The sequence below is a fragment of the Gymnogyps californianus genome, chromosome 4, assembly GCF_018139145.2.
Source record: "Gymnogyps californianus isolate 813 chromosome 4, ASM1813914v2, whole genome shotgun sequence".
Lineage (NCBI taxonomy): Eukaryota > Metazoa > Chordata > Aves > Accipitriformes > Cathartidae > Gymnogyps > Gymnogyps californianus.
The window spans coordinates 13,535,691-13,561,069 of NC_059474.1; the positions used below are offsets into that span (position 1 = coordinate 13,535,691).

Sequence of the window (25,379 nt, forward strand, 5' to 3'; positions counted from 1 at the left end):
CTCCTTCCTGCCGAGTATGGTAATTGAAGTCTATAAAGTGTCATCAGACTGCACGTTGTTTCTAATTAGTACAAGGCAGTTTCTCTTACCTTTGTGTAGTTTTACTGGCCTCTTTCTTTCATTGTTTTACCAGCTGGCTAGTAAATCTTGTCAGTTACTCAAAAAACAGATGAAAAGTATGAGATTTTTCTGGGTGGTTCATAGTGTCTTGCTTTCCTTTACCAAAAATATCAATTTTTGTATGGTTTGATGCTGACTTTCTGAAGCTGTCAGTATGCTTTTAGCTCCAACTGGCCAGGTACTACTCTGACATCTTTTGAAAGACTCTTGATCTCACGTCATCAGGAGAAACATTAGTGCAACAATAAATTTCTCTCCTTATAACAGGGCCTTTATGATAATGATTCTCATTTGTCTATTTTCTGAAAAAGGAACTTTTTTAGTGACTGCTTGATGGTTGGATGTTTATGGCAGACAGTTTCCTAGGGTATACTTGGAACAATCAACAGTGGGATGGAAGTGGGCAGATATAAGAATTTTTTCTTTCTCCTTTCAGGAGCTCAAAAATCTGTGCAAAATCATTGGGAAAAGAAGCTTTACTACCAGTTTCGGCTTCCCTGTGTGAGAGTGCTCGGGTACAGGTCAAATCCCGAGGTCCTTGTTGAGGGCTCGATTGTGCCTCCAAAACTGTACCGCCCTCTGGTAGGTTAGTTTAGCCTAGAGTAGTGTCCCTATATTTCTTCGTGTCTTGCTGCAAGCTCTTTTTGCCTTAAATAATCTGGGAGCTTATAGGACTTTAAAAGAGAGACAGAGGTAAAGAATTTGCAGGCCTTGGCTGCTTTCTTCAGGCATCCGTTCTAAGCATATGGAAGACTGAAATAAGAGCTAGCTCCCTTTGTGGTAAGACTCTGAGGCAGGACTCCTGATGATGGGTTTTTTTTTCCTTTTTTAAGGTGAAATTTGTATTTCTCCCTTACCTGTGGTGAACACCTTGTCTGAATATTCAGGTAGCACATCCAAAATTTGTCTTGATGCATTGCTTGCACAACTTCTTGTTGATTCCAATTGAATGACACTCCAATAACGTAGAAGTCCACATTTTGCTTGGAAATTGAGGAGGTTCAACACCTATGCGAACAGCTAACAGACAATAATTTGTTGAGCTGACATATACTCTAAGGCACAAGGCTAAGATTTAGGAGGCTGATTTGATCCTCTCCAAATGACAGCATCCTGAGGAAATAATTTTGTTTCTACAAAATTTCTGTGTTTGGGAGGAAAACAATGCACAACGGCTATGATTGGAGAAGGCCTGTAGTGTAAATAATTACAGAACTCCTCCTTACTGGTTTCAGTGGAAAGTATACTTAGTACTAACAATATTTTAATACGATATTAATACAACCCTACAGTGAGTGTAAAGCATGTGCAGAAGCAAACCTCTTTCTCACATGAATTAGCTGCTAATTGTGCAAGGTTATACGAGGCTATTAAACTAAAACCAGTATGTATTTGATCTAAGGTGATGTTCGTAGCAAAGTGCAGTGACGTCTTGCTTTCTGAAGTAAGAAGAATTTATTTGCTACTTTGCTGATAAGTATTGCATCACTTAGGGATAACAATGTGAAATAAAAATATTGGTGTAGTGAGCCATTTTCTTCCAGGGTTAAGAAATGCTATCTGGGTCTGCATCTGTCCCCTTCACTGCAGCGCGAGGTCTAGTGGCAACAGCAAGCTGGTGCCAGGCCTGGGGAACGCGATGTCTCTCTCCACTCAACCAGCCTTTGGCAAATTTTCCAGCATCTACTCTGCGGTTCCGACTTGGGTAAAACTTTCCCCTTGTCATGGTCCTTTGAACAACTAACCAGTGTGTTTCTCTACTGCTTTGCCTTGGAGAAACCTGTCAACACCTTTTCTCTTCATTCTTTATTTAATGGATATGTCAACATTGCGTAATGGAGGATGGTGAAGAGGTATGTTTTGTAGTTAGCTCTGAATGTGACGGTGTGTCCTGACAGCAGCGATGTCTCGGGCACAGTGTCGTGCTACCGTTGTTACATTGGCTCTGATGCCAATTCAGTCAGTACTAACTCAGATATTCCTCTGCAGTGCTCTTCTGCAATGCATAAATACACCCTCATGCAAACAAAAATTCAGAAGCATCTCAACTACATATCCATCATTTATAATTATAGTGGGATTAAAATAGATTTGAGGCTTCAGTTGGCCTTGTGCCTCAGAACTGCTGTATTGCAGCAAAGGCTGCTCTGCTTCGAGAGCACAGCAATAATTACTGTAGACTGTGTTTTAACAACCAGCGATGATTGTAAGGCACAGCTTCAAGGATATTGGGAGGGGGTTGGAAGCCTTGCACTTCTTTTAAGGGCTTAGATGTCTAAATGTTATCTACGTGGGCTGCAAATTAGCAGCTCTCAAACTGTATGGCTCCAGGAGTCATGGCCTTGGGGAAGGTGCCTGCAGATTTGTGAGCCATCACCATATGCTTTGAAGCCCCCTTGATCTGGGGAGGCTCCTAAGAAAATTCCTCTAGGTCTATCTTTGTAGAGGAGACAGAAATCTGAGCTACTGATGTTTGTTTTTCCAGACTATTTTGTTTTTAACTTTTCAGCTTTAGCAGTATGCTGGCAGAAGCTATATTCTGCATCTAACCTTTTGATGAAGAAGGAACGATCACGCTTAGTGTTAAAACATGATAGGCTTGAAGCTTTGAAGTCCATGTTCTCCAGTTGTGAATGCAGTGGGAATGGCCAGAGCTCCCGCTTGCAATATTGTATTATTAGACTGGAAAGAGCTTTCAGGGCTGTTTTATGTAATTACTGGGTTACCTGCATGCTGCTACATTCCTCAGAGTAGGCAAAAAATCTGAAATTGCCTGACCAGCAAACAGTTGCTGTTTTAGACACTGTCCGTAGTATTTGTAATATGTGCTGATCTAGTCCTGTTATGTAATGGATGTACTTTGGAAATATCCCAAAACAGGAATGTTTATTTCCTGAGGCTGTTAACAGTGTTTGGAGTTTCTTTATCAGACACAGACTGGGGAAAGGTGCATTGATTTTTAATGTCTTCTGTTCTTTAAGTAATTTTTTTTAATGAGTAATTTTAGAAATATGATGCACTTAAACTTGAGGGCAAATTTATCATTGGGTTTTGCACACTCCAGCTATCTAGAATTCAGTCTTTTAGTTGGATACATATACGTGGTGTGTATATATATATAAAAATAAAGACTTTGGCCTTTTGTGAACTGAATCTTATGAGATGAGTTTTTAGACCAATGTAAAGTTGTGTAAGCCACTACTAAATTTTTATATTATTTCCACACTCATATCAAACCTTAAAGCAGTAGGGTTGATAGTGAAGCTGATACAGAACAGTTGTCCTGTTCATTTTTAGACCAGCTTAGGAGCAGCCTTTGGTGTTTTATCAGTAGCAGCAACCCATGTTAACACCAAAAAATCTGATTTTTCTGGTCTTGGGATCATTATATAAACTTGCTGAAGAGATCTTGATGCAAGCAAGGAGAACTAATTGCATGATCTTTGAGCTTGTCTTTAGTTTACACACTGAAGCCAGCCACACTACCTAGATAATTCTGAAAGGTCACAAACACTGATTTCAAAGGATGCTTAGAATGGATCTAATACATTATGATGTGCGTGATCTTCATCAAAGAAGTATTAGGCGCTCCCAGAAGTCCCACAGTTATAAGATCTTGTGACGGACCCAGAGGCAAATTCAGAGTTGTCAGCTGAATTGCCTTTGGCACCCGCCAAGCAAACAGATGCTAATGTTAGATGAGTATCTACATGGCTTGGCATTGAGCTCCCCTGACAGCCAACAAGCCCTATGTGTGACCTTAGCTTGCTGGTCCACTGCTGGGAGTCACAGAGATGTCCAGTGACGTATAAGTTAGAGCTGTATGTTGCTCATGGTATTTGGATATGGTTTATTTGGACCCTGTAGTCGAAGTGTCCAATCAGTAGATTTAAACACTGCCATCAACCCTCGTGCATTAAGATTGAGAAAAGCAAATGCGGTTTGTTTTCCCTGTGCTAGTTCTACAGGCTCTGGAGCCCCTTGTACTCTGGGAACCCCCCGCCTCTGCTAGTTGTAGCAGAAAACTGTAATATAATTTGACATAGCAGAGTGTGAGCATTGTTGGTCTATGTGCTACACTGATTCCTATGAGTTGCAGTCACTAAGTACATCTGCCTGAGTAAGCTGAATGTTTGGGAGCACTGCGACCAGCTGGCACGGAGGGGCTTGTGCCTATGAGGGTGACATTGCACCATTTCCAAAAAATCATGGCTGCCTGCATGCTACCTGTTGAGAAATGTCCCCAGCTTGTGATAACCCCTGAGCCACGCCGAAGTGGTGTTTGGGGGAGAGCAATTTATCACAGCCAAAAGCCTGTCAAGGTCCACTCTTAGCAATTTAACAGTATAAATCATAGCACTGCAAAGCCCAAGAACATCCTGGAGCTCTCCTGCATTTACTAGCGCAGATATGGCTGTTGTGTCTCTGCTTTCCCTGTCATCACTCTGTGCTTAAAGACTCTGGCTCTAGTCCAGCTCCTAGCTCCAGCTCTTCATGATTTTTAAGATTATATCCCCCCGCCCCGTTCACCCAAAAGCCTGCTCACTGGGGCTTTTTCTTCCATGGTGCATGCTTGTGAGGCTTTGTTAGGGTTCCATCAGTATATTCATTTAACAACATGCATACTCATTTGAACTGAATACAGGAACATTTAAGTCTCTAGACAAGTGATTAAGAGCTTTATTAAATAGAAATGTTTTACTGAGCCACAGCTTGGATTATCTGTCCCTTAGTATGTGTATAATCAAAACTGCTTCTCTGATGTTGGATAAAAACTCTGGAGGATCTGCTTCATTTTTTCCTTTGTGTAAAATGGGAATGTTAACAGTTCCTTACTGACTACCTTGGGTTGCTGGGGGGTTTAATGCCCGGAAAGTACTTTGAACATGAGAACTGCTGTGACAGAATTACTGAGAGCTTTGCTTCTGGAATTTAATTGCTCAGTTAAGGGGAGGGGGGGGAAGTAGTTCAGAACCAGCTGGCAGTGAAATTCTATTGAAGTTTGTATGTAATACATGGGAAATAACATTCATATTGAGTCTGGTTATTCAGGATTGTATTTTAAATTTTGGATGACTTTTCATTACTCTCTGATATATTTTAAATTAATGATTTTCCTTTAAAATTCTAAATATGGGTGGCATTTCTTTTGTCCTTGTTATTATAATAGCCTTTTAGCAAAACTTGGAATTTGCTTATTGTAGATCATTGCAATTATTATGCACAAGCATAATCACTTCTGACAGTGAAAGTAAAATTTGTATATTTTAATAATTTGTACACTTTCCATTTTTGGCATTTATTTGCTCCAAAATGAGGGGTGAGGTTCAAGGTTTTTCTATGCTCTCAGTAAAACCCGGTTGCCTAGCATTTTTAACACTTGGCAGCACCATTTCTAATCTGTCTTTTGCTGGCAGTCAGGCTGTGCAGCTCCTCAGTGGGAAGTAACATGGAGCTGAGCAGAAGCTCCCAGCTCAGGCAGGCTTCCTTCTGTGAGTATCAGTTTAAACCCGGCTCTGGAAATTGTAAATACATAATGTGATGCCCATGGCGATTTTTTCCTTTTTGCCCTTCAGTGTTGGTTGGTAAAAGGAGCAGACGGGCATATTTCCTAATTGTGCTAATGTTTATAAAGTGGAGTGTTTCAAGCCTGTTGCTGAATCCTTAGCTTAGATGACTGTCTCATCTGACAGCAAACACAGAAAGAAAGATAGAAATGTCCGGCTGTGTTTTTTTCTTTTTTTTTCCAGAAATCTCAGAAGAGGAAATTACTAGCATGTGTTACACAGTGTAAGCTGTGAAGAATCTTTTAGGGGAGGTGAAGTTTAGAAGCTTTCTGTGCATGTCTTTATGCTAAAATAGAGATTGATCTGTAGTGTTTTCTTGTTTTTAAGTGTTGCTTGTAAGAACAGCTATGAGCAGTGTTACCAAATGGCTTAGATTTACCAAATGTGAAAGGCTTTCTAGTGAGTTTTCCAGTTTGTTCAGGTTGAACAGGGTGGAGGGATCAGTGCTTCCCAGGCTTAGCTGCTTTGGACATCCCCAGTGGCTGAGGTACCTGCTGGAAGCAGGGCTGGAGTCAGCCCCTGCGTTGCCTATTAGTATACAGGGAGGACTGCCAGTCTCACAGCACTGAGAAGCTGCTTAGTTACTGCAGGTGATGCAGTACCACTATTTGGGAGCCCCTAAATAGGTATTAAAAGGAATTGTAGCAAGCTTTTTATCAGTCCGCTGAGTATTTCAGATTATGAAGGCACAAAGCAGTGCACTTAGTGACTTCAGCAAGGATAATAGTAACATTAATTAGGCATTCTGCAGAACTAACATCTGAAGCTTTGCAACATCTCGCTGATCTAAGCAGGTCACCTTGAACATGAAGAAACTGAAGTGCATGTAAACAGTAGCCAAAATTTTGAGAAATGTGTCCTAATTTTCAGCTACACCATATCTGACAAATGCTCCTTGACCTTATTTACTACTGAAGTAGTGGGAAACTTTCCATTTACCTCAGCGGACAGAAGGTCAAGTCTCTTTGGCCTCTTTTCCTGGAGGCCTTGTACTCTGCAGGAGGGAGATGGGTGCCAGAACCTCTGAAATATGGACTTTGAGCTTTTAAATTAGGAATAAAAGTGGAGGGGTCACTTTACAAAAAAATGAATCTCAGTGACTTGTATTCAGTATGAAGTGTTTTTTTAGCACAGAGCACAGAACCCAGATACTCTATTTTACATATTTGTCCCGTAGGCAAAAAAATTTTTTCACATTGACTGTGCTCCAATAGTTGGGTGTCATTTCCCGATTTTCTAATTGAAGAAATCCACCTAGACATTAGCATGTGATTAAAAAGCTGTTGAAAACGTTTTCTAAGCTCTTAAAATAAATATATACAAAATATTGGAGAAAAAACCCAAGTCTGTTAAAACTCAAGGCTAGAAACAGTAAATCACAGTGGTCATAGTGCTTGTAGAGGCGGTGCAAATTTTGGATTTGGTTTTTAGATTCTGTTTCAAGTAAATTCTCTCTTTGAGTGAGCACTGAACCTACATTCAAATGTTCTGAATGGGAAGGTGCTTTCCTTGGTCCCTGGGAATATAGGTATGCATGGACCTGTGAAATTCGGCAGTATCGTGATGGTCTTATGATCAGCCAGGGCTGATGCAGGCTACCGAGGTGTGTACGCGTATCATTTCTAAAATCCAAAAGTTGGAGATTAAAGATGGAAAAAGGGAAAGATTTTCTCAGTGCTTGCCAGGATTTGAGGTTAGGAAATTTGTTGCTTCCATTTTTTTTAATTTTTTTTTTTACTATTATTTACTACTGTCCCCAGCTGACGTGTTCTTGTTTCAAGCAGCCTTTCAAGAACTGTTCAGCATTTGACCCTGTGGTTTTGGATTTCAGATCTGAAAGAGATTGTTATACTCAGGAAGAAAGGTGATATTTAGCCTGATAAACTTCCTTGTTCTTGCTTGACAGGATTAAATGGGGCTGTTTGGATTTTGCCCTCAATATATTTGTCCTTGCTAGCATTGAAGCCAGGCAAGGTGTCAGTTAGGAAAACAACTACATGAAGTGTAGTGGACACACATCTCTGGATTTCATTCTGTTATTGACTGATCACCTTGTTTCACTGATCCCTGAAGCACTTACACTATTAGCATCTATGTTCAAAGTCTGTTTGGCCAAAATCAGCTTCCTGTTGTGTTTTGCATTGCCCATACATCTAACATGGAGCAAACACACCATTTTGCAGCACAAACTCCATCAGGTTTTAAAGCCATAATAAACGAGAAAAAAAGCAAAGTGAAAGATTTCCCAGGGTGACAGATAATCCCAGGGGCAAAGGGGCAGATAGATCCTTAATTTCAAACTACTTTCTTATCTTCTGCTGTGGCATTTCCTTGTGCTCTTTCGTGCTTTCTCAAGCTCTCGTGTGCATATGCTCTCTCACGTACACTGTTTTGTGCCCTTTCTCATGCTCTTGCTCTTTTTAACATGTTCGCATGTTCTCTGTCTTTCTCTGTCCATCTCATGCATCCTTGTGCTCTCTTTTTTCTAATCTGTCCTTCTCATATGGCCACCCAACTGCGTACTGGCTTGTATCCTATGTTGTTTTGGTGACTTGGAGAGATGATCAGGTACTTTGTGTGTAGGTCAACAAAATGTCTTGTCTACCAGTAGAGTGGAGTTGGCTTTCTGGTGTATTGGCTTTTAGTGTTAAGTTTCTGACCCAGCCAAGGTGGACAGTGTGATGTGTGAGATTTTGCATTGTGTTTACTTGAATTTTGAGAGGTGGTTTCTGGTGTCATACAATCCCTGGATCCAAGATGGTGAATAACACTGCTGTGAACCAGAATGAATGCACGTTACAGAGTCTGCTGCTTCAAGTAGGAAATTTTTCTGTTGTCAAGGATCTCTCTGCCAGCTATTTCAGAAAAGAAGGATTCATCTGACCCTCATACCTTTGAGGTTTTGCATACCTTGTTTTCTAGCTGCTTGAGGAAGCCTTTGAAACTTCAGCTTAAAAAAAAGGTAGCAGGCTTTTTCTTTCCATCCATTTTTTTCTTTCCCTATTTTTTTTTTTTCTCCAAGTCTAAACTAAATTCTGACAACACAGCTCACTGTAACGGCCTTCCCTTCACATGAGATACTGTAATACTGCTCCTCTTTTATCTACCATTTGTCCTTTTGTTTTATGGCTCCCTTTGTTAGAAGCTTCTTTGTTGTTTCTTCCAGATTATGCTCCTGAGGGACTTTTGTATCAGTATGACTGAACATTGCTTGCAGCCATGCCAGATTGTGCTGTGATCTTATTGGATTTCACAAACCAAGGTTAGGCCAGGTCAGAACTTGGTTGAAATAACGTAGACTACAAGATTGCCTGCTAGCCACTGGGAACACGCACAACAAAAACCTGACCTAGATGCTGATTCAGTCAGCTCAGGCCGACAGTGTTGCCATGCTGATTGTGGTGGATGTGATATAAAGGAGAAGTTCTGACCTGTTCTGGCTGGTAGGATTTCACAGCTTTTTTTGAGAAAAGTACTGATGTTAATTCCAGTGTTCTGGCCTGTTCCAAATCCTTTAATTCTCTATCAGGATTACACTGCAATTCAACAGAATATTATATTCTCTGATCTTCTTTTCCCTGTACCGTTGTGTGATGTTGTTTGCCCTCAAAACTTGCTACTGCTGTCCAAAAAGCTGCATTTCAGTGCTGGGTGAAATAGTTTTGAAATTATCTTTGCTTTCCTGATCTTCTGAAGCAAAATAAGGTATACCAAAGCCTTCAGATGAAAGGCCCAGAAAGGTGGAAATTATTAGTAAAAGTAACATACAGAAAATTATAGTTGAGCTTTTCTTAGAGCTGCTTGAGGTTTCTGACCAAAAGACTGTATGAAGATGAGTAAGTATGTTCAGACCTCACTTCACTGAGTGCTAGAGTGCCCCAAAATGGTGCAAAGATTTATTATATAGATAAGGCTTTTGTAATTATTGTAAAAGTATTTGGACCTGTTTGTGTTATATAGGAATAAGCTATTAAAAACTCTTAAAATAAACCTGTCAGAGGCTAGAAAGTGAACATTGAAAATTATGTGATGGTGTGGAAAAAAAAGCCAGAATTAATTTGGGCTACGTGTACCAACCTTGTTTCATCCCACCCCACAATGAGCCTAAGGGAGGGCTGCTGGAGGGTTCGTTTTCTGCATCGGTGCTGGAACAATACTCATGAAGTTGAGGGAAGAGCAGTGCAATCAGCTAGAGATATCTTGATGTGCACAGATGTACATTGATAGACTTAGATCTATTAGAAAAGCTGAATATGTCTAGCTAAGCAGCAGCTGTTGGGTACAACATAGCCATTAAGCACATTTGAAGAGTGTAAATTGTGAAGCTGCAGAGGAATTAGTTAATGAGGTACAAAAGGGCAGAGGTGACTAGGAGTCAGGGAATGAAATACTTCAGACTAGATCAGGAAAAACTTTCTGTCAGTTTAAGCGGTAAAGTAATGTGATGTCTTTCTGTGAATATGTAAAATTAGTCTGGGGAATGAAGTCCGTAATGCGTCGTACCTGCTGGAACAATTTGCTGTGGCAGGATGTGGAACAGATGACCAGGTGTATACCCCCCTGGAGTATTTTCATCTTTTGAAGGTTTTCGGTTTGCTTTTCTCAGTCAGCATCTGTATTTTGAGTGTCCAAGTTGTGCTTTTTAACTGAGTGAAAATGTTGAGCATCGTGACTTTTAAATCCAAGTTTATATACATTTCTGCACAGACAAAATGGGGAATTTAAAAATGGAGCAGGAAGGTTAATATTGGATAAAAGTTGGGATTTGCAATCTGATTGGAAACATTTGCCCGTTGGTGTTGAGGTTACCCATAATTGTTCTTAATAGCTAAATTATCTCTGTCTCTGATAATCCTAATCGTTAGTGCAAAGCTTGGCACTGCCAGCAGAGATATGGAAGGTGAAGTGCAGAAAAAGGCTAGGAGTCTTTCATCTCTGCCATCCCTTGCCAAGGGCTTACTGTACATGCAAATTCATCAGCTCTTCCATTGTGGAGCATTTATATATCCTGGAGAGGGTGAAATCTGGTAGTTAATTGCTCTGTACGCTCAGGGGCCATTCTCCAATGGAAGAATCTGCAGGATGGGACTGTAGTGGCTGATGTTGCTACCACATTGATAAATATGTAGGGGAATGTTCTGTAGAAGGGTATGAAGAGCTTTGTTGATTGATTCTGTTCCTACCTCCTCTGTCTTAGGAAGAGCTAGCCTGGCTAATCTTTTTTATGAAAACAGCATGACTAATATTCTCCTGCTGAACAGAAATGCTGGATAAGATTTTTTTTTTCCTTGGCTGTTGTTTTCAGCTGTTATTTGCAGGATCAATAAAAGTGATCTTCCAATTCAAGGATAATTTTTTACCAACAAGCTGCATAGCCTCTAAGGTGGGAATATTGGATCTGCTCTTTTCAGAACAAGTTAATTTAAAAATTATAGGGAGTTTCCAGTTAAGAATTAGTTTTTCTAATAGAAAGGAGGGATGCATCTGGAGGAAACAACTTGGGGGGGGGGGGGGGGGGAAGAGAATTTTGCTTCAGAACCACATCATTACACACTGCCCACAGATGCTTAATGTTTTAGCTGCTTTTCTTTAAACAATAATCACTTAACTGCACACAATATTTTAATGACAAATGCAATATAACAACAAAATGCAGAGCTGTTTTATTATAACCCTGGTTCAGTTACTATTGAAGTCTGTGCAAATACTCCTGTGGACTTTACTGGGCATTGGCTGATGCCCTCTGTAAGGTGCAATACAATATTTTGTGACCATTGTGACCATAGAGAAGAGAATTTCATGCCATTGTGGAAGTATTCCAGGCCAATAGCAAGTGTATTCACACATACAAGTTCAAATGCCATTCATTCCTTTTGCATACCATTATTTTATCTGATTCTTTTGTGACCTGTTGGGAAAATCACATGTACATTACACCTGCACATGCATACACACACAAATACATATTTTAATAGCTATTACATTCCTCCCCTCTACATTTGTCCTTCTCCCCCATTGCATGCTTAAGATAAGAGTCTCCATTCTAAAAGGACCATCAGTATGAGACTTCTGCAGTTCTGCCTGTATGTTTGGGGTAAGATACAGCTTTGAATGAGTAAAATCATGCAGGTATCATTTTATAAGCAGGAACCCACACCTACTATCAGTATGAATTTTGCACAATAAGAACAAAATAGCCAAGAAATATTCTTCCACTGGAAGAACTACAAATGAACTTTACATGCCAGAAAAGTTGATTAGATTTTTAGATTTAAAAAAAAATGCAGTTTTTTAGATCAAACTCAACCGATCCCAAGCCCCAGAGCATCACCAACCATAAGCAGAGTCTCTCTACTCTTCCTGTACTCTAATAAGAGTAGGGTTTTGAGGGTTATTACCTATTAAATACAGTCTGTGGAAGTCCACATAAAAATCAAATGCCACTAACTTTGAGAAGCTTTGGGTTCAGGCCCAAAATATTGTAAGTTGTCATATTCCATTTTTCTCAAAGTCTACACATCCATAGATTTTATTCAGCAAAAAAGAAAATTACATACACACTTTATGATTCCCCCTTCCTCCTTTATATATGTAGTGTGTGGAGGAAAAAAAGAAGAAAGTTTGTTTGTTTGTTTGTTGGATTTTTTTAGACAGGCAAACAATTTGATGGTGAAGATTTCTTAAAAAAATTAAAAGATATTTTTCTTTACCATGATTAAGTTAAAGTTTTCCTTTTTTAGATGGTGAATTGTTTATAACCTTCCAGTAAGAATCTGGCTTTTGGATGACTGTTGCTGATGAGAGCTACTGGCAACAGAAGCTTTCTAACACTCAACTGCTAGTTTATTAACAGAATAATAGGAACAGATGTTTTCAATTCATAAAATGTATCAAGTAAATGGTACATCCACTTGTTATTTCAATTCCTTTGAATTTTAGTGAACTCATTTGGGGCTAGATTTTCAAAAGAGCTTAGCCCACTGTCACCTCATTGTTCTCAGTATAAACTGATGGATGATGAACATGTTTGAAAACCACAGCTTTTTATGCCTGAAGGGGAGCTGCTAACTACTGACATTTCTAAAAATCTGGCCGATGTTTCTGATAAGTGAATACTGATCATTATAGAGGATTCATACATGCAATGTCTGAGTAATAGCCTGCATTTGTCTGTGATTGTATATATGATGGCTTCTTAATTTACTATTGCACTAGGCATTTTAATTTAAATTATGTTAATAGTGTAGGATTAACTGTGGATTATGATTCTAGCATTTAATGTCATATAAGCAGAAGAAGCAGTTCTTTTGCTCCTACAGTCTCTTTACCCCTTCTCATCCTGATGTATAGTAATTTGTACTCAAGACTGGCCTCAGGTTTTGATGAGGTTTCTTCTTTAAGCTGATGCAGTTGCTTAGGGAAAGGGAATTGTTGAAAATTAGAAAAAGAAGAGACTGGGATCTTTTTATCTTCTGATGACACATTTTTATGGTGCTGAAATGATTTACTGAAAACAATGATTGGAATGGGCTCTTGCCAGCATTGCACAGTGAGCGGTTCTGGTTTTGCCTTCATTCCTCTGTGGTAGGACAGGCTACGTGTGCTTTGGTTTTGCACTCTTGGCTCAAACTAGTGCTAGGGTGTTCTATTAAAACCCTCATAAAGGGTGAAGAATAAATAATACATGCAACAGGACTGAGATGTTATGTTGGTCCTTGCTAGAGGAAATAGCGGGAGGCCAATGCTGTTGCTATCTCCAGTAATGAAAAAAGCTTTGTAGCAGCCTGAGATTGCTGCTCTTGAAGCATAACCTCCCCAGAAATCTCCTCTGTTCCCAAACTGCAGATGTGCTGGAAACACAAATTTGCTTCGTTATGTTTGCACTTGTTTCATTGTGTAGCAACCTCAGATTGTAATGGCATGCGGCCTGTTTGCATTAGTGACTTGCTGTTGAATTCATCTGTATTCCTTCAAATCCCTCATTTGTTGCATTTTTTGTGGAGTGCTTGTTATTTCTAATGTCTTTGTGTTGTAGTAGCATTCTAAAATTTGCCTTTTTTCTCTTTTTCCCTCCAGCTGATATTATTTCTACAGTTGAGTTCAACCACACTGGAGAACTGCTGGCTACTGGTGACAAGGGGGGTCGGGTTGTTATATTCCAAAGGGAACCTGAGGTATGTGAGTTACCAATGTAGTCCTTAATAGCTTGCTAAAACCTGGCTTTATTTTTAATACTTTTGTTGGGTCTAATTAACAAACCTGTTTGTAATCTCAAGATTCAGTAAAACAGAATGTCACCTCTTTGGAGAAGAAGTGAAAGAGAGTAAGGATCTTTTACTCGGAAGGGTGCTGTCCCAAACAAAACTGCTTCAAAGCTCCAAAATTCTAAGCTAAGAAAAAAGAAGGTTGTTTTTGTTTTACATTGTTGTAATAGCTTTTGCCTGTTTGATGGAACTATTCCATTTAAAACAATGCCTTTGCTGTGATACCTTTATGTTTCACTTTTAAATTCAGTCCATCTGCAGCATCTTTTTTAGAAAGCTTTCCTGAATAATTGACATTTCTTCAAAAATTCTGCCTTTTATTAAATGTTGCTTCAATACTTACAGGAAATTTCATTCCTGTAGAAACAAATCTGTCAATATCATGTTTTAAGTGAGAAATCAAATTACACTTTCAATATTTTTATAAGGCTGCTTATTCACCTTTCCTAAGAGATGGAGATATATTGCTGTCATAAACCACACGTTTTTGTTGTTCTTATTCTCCATAGAGTAAAAATGAGCCTTACAATCAGGGGGAGTACAATGTTTACAGCACTTTCCAGAGCCATGAACCTGAATTTGATTATTTGAAGAGCTTGGAGATAGAAGAAAAAATAAACAAGATCAAGTGGTTACCACAGCAAAATGCAGCTCACTCACTTTTATCAACAAATGGTAAGATAGATGCGAGTATATAGGACATATCAGCATTTTGCTCTTGTGCATTTTAGTGCTGACTCTATATATTTGTTCATTTTAATCTAGTGTTTTAGTAATTTCCTCTTTCAGAGTTTACCAAGACTGCCATACTGACTCTGATATCTGTTATTTATGTATTTTATTCATAGTCATAGGGTTTTTCCTATTGACTATCCATAGACATTTAGAGAGCTATCCATTTTTGCTACTAATGTGCAGTGCTATCCTGAAATAAATTCTGTGACAAAGGCATCACCTTACTCAGCAGCTGTGTTTCACTGGGGATTTAGAATTTCGTCTGCTGTATTTGTCATAACTTTTATTCTTTGTAGATGTGGAAATGAATGCAGGTGAGAGAGATTAATTTCTTTTTCTTTTCATTCATTATCATCAGAATGGTTTATTTAAGTTCTAAAGAGTTACACAAATCTTTGGAAGGCAGTAGGAATATTAATAGGATATTGATACTGACTCATCTTTCTAACATGCTTAAGCCTTATTGATTAAAAAAATGCAGTTTTATTGCTAAGAGGGGATATGCAGATGTGACATAGGGGGAAGAAACTGAATGGAGCCTAACATGCACACGTCATTTAGGAAACATTTGGACACCCACAACCTTTATTACTGCTGGTGATGCATGAGACAAAAATATCCAATTTTAAATCTTAGATCTCAATGTAATCAGAAAAGAATTTTTCTTGTAGAAGTTTGAGCATTCACCTTTGGGAATTGACGCTTTAGGGCAAAATTATTACTTCTAGTTAAAATTTATAGCAATAAATAATATTTACATTAATTCAGAGTAGATAGCAAATTATTTTATGTTTTGTAGTCTGTTTTCCTTAAAGCTGTCTTTTGACTTTTGGGCGGTACTGTTGCAATATTTGAAATTAAACATATCTGTTATAGCTAGGTGATTTGTGCTAATTTAATGATTACTCAGCTAATTATGAAGTTTGGGAGTTTACTTCTGCACTTCTCCCTTGGTCAAAATATCCCTTCTACTTCAGATAACTTTAACTAAGAACAGCTTCTTCCAACTGCATGATACAAAAGCAGATTATTAAAAGTAAACCTCTCCCTTTTCATTTTAAAGTTTGTTTTTGGAAACACTGAGGAATATAGCCGAGTCCTCAGATACGCTGCTTTTACAGTTGGCCTAATAGACATTTATATCAGCTTTCTGGTTGATATTAATATGGGAGGGGAGAAAGGAAGAAATAATCAGTCTTATTGTTGCTATGGGTTAATCCAGTTGCAGCCAACACTGAGCAAGCCTAGGACCTGGCAAAATACTTTGGCTTCTGTTTCCCCCCCTTCTTAATTCTGGAGCGTCCCGGCAGACCTCTTTATGGTGAGGAGAACAGAAGTGGTGCCACTGTCTTAGCCTTTGGATTTTGGCTTTGAATTACAAAACATTTTTGTGTGCCAAGGAGGATTCCTAGCTTCCTGGCACAGTAGGGTTAAGTCTGAAGATTCACCTCTTGGCATACTCTTAAAGATAGTTTTAACTTTAGGATACAGAAGGCCCATGTTGAATTCCTCACTGTCTCACAGATTACCTGTGAGAAGTCATTGACAATGTATATCAATTCCATGCCAATAAAAAGGGATAATAGTATTTTCCCTAACTTGTAGAGAATGAAGGCATTGCCTGTCACACATGATCATATTGGGCAGGTCGTAGAAACATCTTGAGTACTGGTTTATATTTACTAATTTCTGAGCCTGGTATTTTAATGCAATTTTTGATATTTTGTTCTCTGGTAGTTTAGGATCTAAAGCACAGTTTTGATCAGAAAAATTAGAACTGTGAAACGGCATCCTTTCTTTCCACAGGCACAGGTGGACAGTGCCCATTGAATTTGCTGGAAGGAGCATCCCTCTGTTAGGGAACATGAGGGGACAGTCCATCTAAATCTCACCTTCAATATATGAGACTTGACAGGTCTGCACCTGCCCAAATCTGTTTCCGTTCTTCTAAGGAGGACTTTTGTCTGAGGCTGTTTCTGCACAGGTCACCTCTCTCAGAGAGGATCTTGGTTCCTTTCCAGTTCACGCGTTACCAAGTCATCAGCTAAGCTTTGATTGCAGCATCTTAATTAATGGAGGCAGAAGGAAACCACCAAGGCTTTCAAATCCCACGGTGGATTTGCAGTGCTTGCAGTTAGCAAATTTCTGGTTTGCACTGTAAACTGAACTGATTTTGTAGTATAATAATAAATTATCAGGATTCATTGGTATCTTTTGTACCAGAATATATTGGGGCCAATTTCGATGTGAGCTACATCAGGTAGATCAGAATTTGGCCCATACAGATCCTTCCATCTGAGGATTTCAGACTGCTTACCAGACATTAATTAATTTAAACTTCACAACACCCTTGAGACTGAATGAATACTGAACCTCACAGAGATTTTTCTATATTTTGCAAAATATAAGCATGCTTAGAATTTGTAGGGAGTTTTTAAAGTCCAGAGGCAGATGAAGGAGAAGAAAACCAACACATGTGATACCCTTAACCGCTAATAAAATAGTTTTCACTCAGGAAAGGGATAGGTTTATCAATAGCAGTCAAGTCCAACAATGGAAGATCGCTTGTGTTTTTTCTTATAATTCATTTTACAATTGCTGTATTTATAAATTTTAGAATAGATAAGCAGGAATGCAATATTTACATGTAATAAAAATCCCAAGTGCATGACATGGCCTATATGTATTTTTAGTAATTAATTAACATGACCAATATCAATGAAATGTATTGAATGTTTAAACGGAGCTTTTCAGCTGCAGATTGAACTAACCTCTTGTTCTGTAGATTGATCAACTGTAATATTTTTGTTGCTTGAAAATTAGCATATCAATAGCATTAGGAGATACATAATAGTAAAAACACTCAGAGTAGTAGAGGGATTGATTTTAAAACAAAAAAAGGTCAAATTTAAAGTTGCTATAGGAATGCAAAGCGATTCAAGTATTCATATATCCTGCCTTTAAAATTATTTGTACTAGCATTTGAAAGAAGTATTTGGATCAACCACACTGGGGAAAGAATTGTGCTCTGCTATGTACTTGGAGAAAGAGGGGTAAAGGAAGAAAGTGGGATGAAATCAGAAATGATGCAGGAACTGAGGTTAATGAAAGCTGTGGTGGCAGCTGAAGTGCAGAAGCTTTGGAAAGGCTTTGACTGCTCCATTGTCGTGGTTTAGGCCCAGCCGGCAACAAAGCACCACGCAGCCGCTCACTCACTCCTCCCCCCCCGGCAGGACGGGGAGGAGAAAATACAACGAGACAAGGACAGGGAGGGATCACTCACCAATTATGGTCACAGGCAAAACAGACTCAACTTGGGGAAAAAAGAAATCAATTTAATTTGTTAACAACCAAATCAGAGTAGGATAATGAGAAAGAGAACCATATCTTAAAAACACACCTTCCCCCCACCCCTCCTTTCTTCCCAGGCTCAGCTTTGCTCCTGATTCCTCTACCTCTTCCCCCCAGCAGCACAGGGGGACAGGGAATGGGGGTTGCTGTCAGTTCATCACACGCTGTTTCTGCTGCTCCTTCCTCCTCAGGGGGAGGACTCCTCACACTCTTCCCCTGCTCCAGCGTGGGGTCCCTCTCACGGGAGACAGTCCTCCATGAACTTCTCCAACGCAAGTCCTTTCCACGCACTGCAGTCCTGCATGAATGCTCCAGCGTGGGCTCTCCCACAGAGTCAGGGCCTTCTCTGGGCCCAGCCACCAGCTCCAGCATGGGATCCTCCACGGGCTGCAGAGGAATCCCTGCTCCACCGTTAACCTCCATGGGCTGCAAGGGGACAGCCTGCCCTCTCACCATGGGCTGCAGGGGAATCTGCTCCGGCACACCTCCTCCCTCTCCTTCTTCACTGACCTTGGTGTCTGCATGGCTGTTTCTCTCACATCCCACTCCTCTCTCTGCTGCAGGTTTTTCAGCAGCCTTTTTCCCCTTCTTAAATATGCTGTCACAGAGGTGCTACCACTGTCGCTGATGGGCTCAGCCAGAGGCGGGTCCAAGTTGGAGCCAGGGAAGCTTCTAGCACCTTCTCACAGGAGCCACTGTAGCCCTCCCCTGCTACACAAACCCAACACATCCATGAATAGATGAGTGAAACCACCATTAGAAGCTCGGGGACAGATCTTCTTCAGAAGAGTTGTCATTGATTTTTCAGCCTAGGGAGTGTTAGGGTTGGCAGGTTGGGTGCATGGCCAGAGTAGGAGTGAACGATCAACGTTAGGGAAATCTACAGCTTCAGCTACTGCAAAAACAAGGACAAACTCCATCTGAAATGTTTAAAACTTCTATTTGTTGGCTTCAGAGGCTCTTTGCTAAATGAGAGGCATCCTTATTCTATCATCATATGCTTCACCCATCATGAAAAAGGGAGTTTAGATTTAATTCCATTCCATGTAAGATTAATATATTTTTCTCCCCACTTCTCTCTCTTACCCTTACAACACAATTCTCTCAGGTTTTTTTTCTCAGTTACTTCTCAGCTGCTTTCCCTTAGGAGGGAGAAATGTCCCATTTTTCACACAGCCTTTCGTTTGCTGGAGCTCCTGATGTTACACCAATACACCACTGCCCATTCCCACAATGGGCCAGGCAGGTATCATTGGTCTGTCTGTCTACTCCGTGCTGTTCTTTCGCTATTTATAAGTAACCCAGCGAACTGGCTTTAATATCAAGATTATTTCCTTGCAAAGTCAAATTGTCAAACTGAGCTTCAGCAGTGAGCATTGAGTGTTTTTGGTCTGTTCCACCTGCAAACTGCCAAGTTGGATATGAGAGCAGCATGTGCTCTACATGGTCTGTCAGCTGCCAGGAACCTCTGACTCAGTTTGAAGGTCTGGGATGTGCTTTATGAGTGTTTTTTCTGTTGGCGACGTTTTCTGGATGTGCAAAATTAAGTGGCCCAGACTGTTTCAGCACGGGACTTGTCTAAACCAAGGTGTAGAAACCTTTTTAAGGAATATATTGTGAAAGGTGAGTAACCACATTCAGAATTCCTATGCTGACAGTTGTTTGTCTTTTCTTTTAAAGATAAAACAATCAAGTTATGGAAAATTACTGAAAGAGATAAGAGACCAGAGGGGTACAACTTAAAAGATGAAGAAGGAAAACTTAAAGATCTTTCTACAGTAACATCACTGCAGGTAAGCTCCTGTCTTTGTCCAAAATCCAGTTGTTTCTGCACAAAGAAGGTAGTCATGGGTGCTAACTCAGTAAAAGATTTAAACATGTACCTAATGCTAAGCATATATAAGATTATTCTCACTGAAATTTTAGCTGACTGATAACGGTCTTGAATCTGTCACACGTTTTCAAGTCACAAATCCTTTATGATATAGTGACGAACACAAATGTGTTTAGAGAGTTTATATTAGTTTTATTCTTCCTGATAAAATTCTCTCAGCGTGACTTAACGTGCTTTCACACAGGATTCTTTAGCCTGGTATGCTGGAACATTCTACTTGTAATTAATATTAAACAGTGTTCTTGCCTGATTCAGAGCAACTGAGTTAAAGACAGTACACCAAATTTCAGTCTCATCTTTATTTCAGTAGTATAAAAGAATTATCTCCTATCTAAAGAGTGGGATTTGCAGTAGTCTGTTCTCCAGTGAACGTGAGGTTCTGCATTGCTGAACAGATGCAGTCATGGAACTCATATAAGCATGTATGATAACGTAATAGATTTTTGCTCTCAGACTGTAATGGCTGAATTCACTCCAGGTGTCTTGGCAAAGGAAGTGGCTAAAGGTTGGAACTGGAAAGCTATGTTGTATAAACCTTAGTATTTCTTTATTATTAAAAACAAACAAACAACTCCTACCTCCAAAACAAGCCAATATTGTCTATTGTGAAAAAAGCCTCCAAAGTGTAAAGGTGACTACAGTAATGGAATATTTATCTCTTCTGTATGATTAGGCAAACAAAGCAATTCCAGATTGCTTAGAGTCTGAGAATTCAAAGGCTGAGCAAACCATTGTTTTGTTCCTTTAGTGACAAGCTAAACTCAAAGCTTTAACTTCTCTGTATTCCTCTTTAAATTATCTTGTGGATTGATGTATGATGGATTGTTTCTGATGCATGTTCAACAACATCGAAGAGTCCCAACCATGGACCACAGCCTTACAGTGTTTAATGCTTTACCAATAGGGAATAAATTGACAGTGCCTAGTTATTGAAGCATGACATTGAAGTGACACACAGGGAAATAACGAGGGCGCAATGATGAGTGGTACTCTGTGGTCTTGGCTTTTCAGGAGTATGTGTGTATGTACAGTATGTCAATACACATGTTGGCTTCGTTTTCCAAGACTTCATTTACTATGTTTTGCTGAGATTATATCCTTTTCACCACTTGACTTTTTTGAAAGAGACACATCAAGTAGTAAAAGAAATACTGTAAGTGATTTCCAACTAACAGCAAACTCTTTAGCAAAAGCAAAATATGAGGACTTCAGTGCTTATCAGAGCCAGAGCCTCCTGCATACATGGGACAGTAGCTCCTGCTGTGGGACTGGCCTGTTCTGTGGCAGCTGCCAGTGCTTCCCTTCCCACAATCCAGGCTTTCCAGTGCCTCACTTCCCACAGTCCAGGCTTTCCATCACTCTACCTGGCTCTCCATGGCTCTCCTGTCTCTCCCTTCCTCCTTGGCAGGGATGGTCTTGCCCAGCAATTCATCCATGGGGAAATTCAGCTTGCATACACTGTCGAGAAGTTTTATAATGTCACAGTCTTTGAATGCTTTCTCTGCATTGAAACTCTCATCATCCTAGCAAAAAAAAATTTAAAACCTTACTCCCTTTCTGGTTTGTTTTTTGGTTTTTTTGGCAGGTGCCTGTATTGAAACCTATGGATTTGATGGTAGAAGTCACTCCCCGGAGAATCTTTGCTAATGGTCACACCTATCATGTCAACTCAATATCCGTCAACAGTGACTGTGAGACATACATGTCAGCGGATGATCTCAGGATTAACCTCTGGCATTTAGCAATCACAGATAGGAGCTTCAGTATCCTTTATTGTGGTTCCTTGCTCAGTGTTGATAGTATTAGTGGGGCTTAAGAGAGCTGTTTTAAAATATTTTTCAGCAGATTTTAAAATATACCTTTACTTATCAGAATCCACGCAGTATTTTTAACAGAAAATGCTCAGATATCATAAGAGACAGCTAAGAGGTTGCAAAAATCAGGGAATTTTATGTGAAAAATAACAGTCTTGGAGTTGGTTAATGACAAGTAAATAGGAAACTGATGCCAGCTGCATGGTAACTATCCACCTGAATAGAATACTCTATACTGTTATTTCCTGAAGACATTTCACACTGAGCTTCTCCACCTTGTTTTACTGAAAGGTCAGTCCTTACCCTGACCGTGTCCCCTGTTCTCCATCATCCTGCTTCCCAGAACCCTAATGCCTGAGTTGTGCACAGTTTGGGGGTAAGGCTCAGCTGCTTTGTGTGAGTTCTATCTGTGATTAATGCAGTCATTGCTGTATCAAGTGCTGGCATCACCCTGAAAGCTGTTGTGGGATCATTCCAGTCATCTGTGAGGCTGTCCCTTGCACTGCAACAGGGTGGCTTGGAGGAGGAGCATAAGAAAATGTAGCCAAGAAAAGTGATTCTCGGTGTTTTGCAGAACATAAAGGGACCAGTAAGAAGAGAAATAGGTTATGGGGCTGGCTCAGAATGTTGTGTTCCTTTGGTGATTTCTTTTTAAGTATTTCAAAAGGAGTTAGAAGAATATTTCTCTGTGGATTTGTATGAGGGGCTACTACACGTCAAAGTGAAGTTGTCCTACTGGGGGCAAATACCTAACAGAAAGCACCAAAGTGACGAGGTGTTCTCCCTGTCTCTGGTGATTCTTTATATTTCTTCCTTCACAGGCCAGATCATCTGTGGAGCTTAACCTATGCTTTGTTAATGTCACAGGAAACATTTTCATTAAATCAGACAACTCTCAATGTCCCTAAAAAACTGCCTTTGCAGGATCAAGTGACAGGTGCTTTTACCCTAGGGAGTATAGGGAATATCTCCTCAATTTGTTTCCGAACTCATATTCTTTTTCTGTCTTTCACCTGTCTAGATTAAGCAAGCTAAATAGTGCCTTCTTTAATATCACTGTTTATATAGGACCGATTTATATGTCGTTCTTCAAAGTCCAACTATGTCTGCCTTCAATATCCAAGCAACTGTACTTCCATTCTTTAGTAAGAGAGAACAGAGTGGGAAAATTTTTTGCCAGCACGCCTATATGGAGTAGCAGCGTGGCTGCTGAGAATGTCCTCCTCACTGTAGCTTCACCCTTCGGTCTTTTCTCTGTCATGGACACTTTTATACATGGCTACTGTGTGTTCTCCTCTACTGTGTATCCTTCTCTTTCTTCTAAAGCAGAGCAGTGAGTCAGACCAAGCGCAGCAATCTCTGTATGTCTGTGTATGATAACCAGATCACATTCCAGAATACTTATGCAAGATAAGTCTTTGCTTTTGGCAATCCCTTTTATTGTGTTAAAAACTGTTTTATAAACAACGGATTGCCAAGAGAAATGTTTCTGACAAGTTTAAAAAAACCAAATAAATAGTTATTATAGTTAGTGAGGATGTTTCAAATTCTAGCAACATACTAGGAAACAACTGAAAAACAGACTTAATCTTATGATTGTAACTACTACCATATGTCTTGATGGAACAGCATGGATAGCAAAATTATTTGAGATCGAATAACTGTTTAGGATGTTATTGCTTCTATATGTTCAATTGCTATATTCGGTGACAGGTGCATGGACTCTGTTTCAAGCATTAGCACACTCCTGTCATTGAATACTTACTGATAAAAAATGTTCTAGAGTTTCTGATTGAATCATGGATTTAACTCTTAAAACATGATACAATTTATAGTCGCACGCTCGATTTCAGAGTATGTTCTAAGAGTGATGATGAGGGGGAAATTAAGAGTGTGTTTCGGAGTTTTAGGACAGGAAACTTTTCCTGTATCTGAGACAGTGGCTTTGGGATGCTTATGTGGATGACTTTGGGATAACTGGATTTCTATCCTGGATTGGGATACAGATATTGCTGCTTCTTTTAGATATACATGAACGAACATCTGGGAGGACTGTGATGAGAGTTTAGGCAGTGATAGCAGAGAACACTAGGTAAAGGGATGATCAATGCTAGGGGCAAACCGTTCTTGCTAAGCTGGCCATGGTGGCAGCAGATTGACTTTTGTGGCTGGATATCAGTATGTATTCAAGAGAGCAGACTGAGTTAAATAGGCTGTATCCACTTCTGTTTCAGACAATATAAGCTGTATCTGTACTCAGTTGTCCAAACCAGATCATCAGGCAGATTACTTTTACTTAATTCTTTGATAAACAGAAAAGTTGAAATAGGTGTTCCAAAAGAAGGTGAGATAGATACAGAATATTGCTCATATTGGGGAATTAACTGGGAGACCATGATAACTGGAAGAAGGGGATGAGTAAGTTAAACTTGCATCAGTCTTTCCACAGGTATCTTTTTGTCCATATAGAGCCCTGTAAGTCCTTGTAAAATTGCAGGGGCACGTTTTCCACTAGATTTCAACACCTGTCCCATGAAGAAACTGCATGTCTGTCCTACAGAAAACCCAGTCACATAAAACTCTCCTGGAAGTAGATGAACTTCTGGTAAAAACATTGGGTGTGCCGGTTGCAATTAGGACTAGACATATTAAGATGAAAAAATTCTGCCCAGCAAACAGTTTAAATTACAGATGAATGTTGCTGGGCTTGGTGCCTTGTGAAACACACTTAGGGGGACAGGCAGGAGGAGGCTCAGGCAGTTTTAAAGATGCTTGCTTCACATCTTTTTACTAGATGCAAAATGGAAATGAAGCATCTTGCTATTTTACATGCAAGGCTTGATTCCTTGAAATACATGTTTAAAACAATAAATAGAAAACACTTTGGTTTGAAGTGGCATTTGTTAATAAGGGATCTGGCAATGATGTGTATTTGTCTTTCTACTTTCCCTCAGAGGCAGCATTGCTACATATAATGAACTACAATCTGTTTACCCAAGAGGCTAGTTGTGACGACGACACAAACAACAAATACAGTGGTAGAGTTTCTGGACATTCAGCTCATATTTGAACATCTTTACAAATTGCATAGGAAACGCTGGAGAAAGAATGGATTAGCAGCGGCATGCCAGGATGTTTTTCAAGTAAAGTACTTTGTCTTGTAGAATTTTATTTGAGAACAGTTGGGTTATAACTGTTATTTTAGCAGTTTTACAAATCACTGAGAATTGTTCATTTCTTTGAAAATGAAAAGACAAAGCAATGCAGATCTTAAGTTAATTCTGTTTCTGCCTCCTTTGGAAAATATTTGAAATCAGGTTTGCAGAATTTGACCAGAATATTTGCCTTGGGTAAAGCCTTAGGCAAATAAAATACAATTAGTGGTTTTCTGGTTTGCTTTTGTATTAGCATAAACACTAATTGGGGTAAAAAGCAGACAAGTGAGTCTTATGCTATGGCTGTGTTAAGTTTTCATGAGGAATATGCAAGACTTCTGTACATTGCTTCCCACTTGCAAGCAGATTTGCTCAGTATCGTTTGGGCAGGAGGAGGCAAGGGAGAGGAGGAGGTGACAGAAAAGGAAGGGGGAAGGTCAGCTGGTAAATAATTGCACATATGAGGCTTTTCTTCACTA

General features: G+C 39.6%; 1 protein-coding gene across 3 annotated transcripts in view; it reads left to right on the top strand.

The window, feature by feature from the left end:
- The window catches only part of PPP2R2C (protein phosphatase 2 regulatory subunit Bgamma), a 142,728-nt gene that overhangs the window by 69,931 nt on the left and 47,418 nt on the right, over nt 1-25,379 (top strand). For 2 of the 3 annotated variants that reach the window (XM_050896031.1, XM_050896029.1), the window contains 4 exons: nt 13,764-13,861; nt 14,461-14,626; nt 19,718-19,830; nt 21,517-21,694. In XM_050896031.1, coding sequence (XP_050751988.1) covers nt 13,764-13,861; nt 14,461-14,626; nt 19,718-19,830; nt 21,517-21,694 — 555 coding nt within the window. Of the gene's footprint in view, nt 1-11,337; nt 11,348-13,763; nt 13,862-14,460; nt 14,627-19,717; nt 19,831-21,516; nt 21,695-25,379 lie in introns of those variants that run through there. The other variant, XM_050896030.1, reaches the window with a different exon arrangement.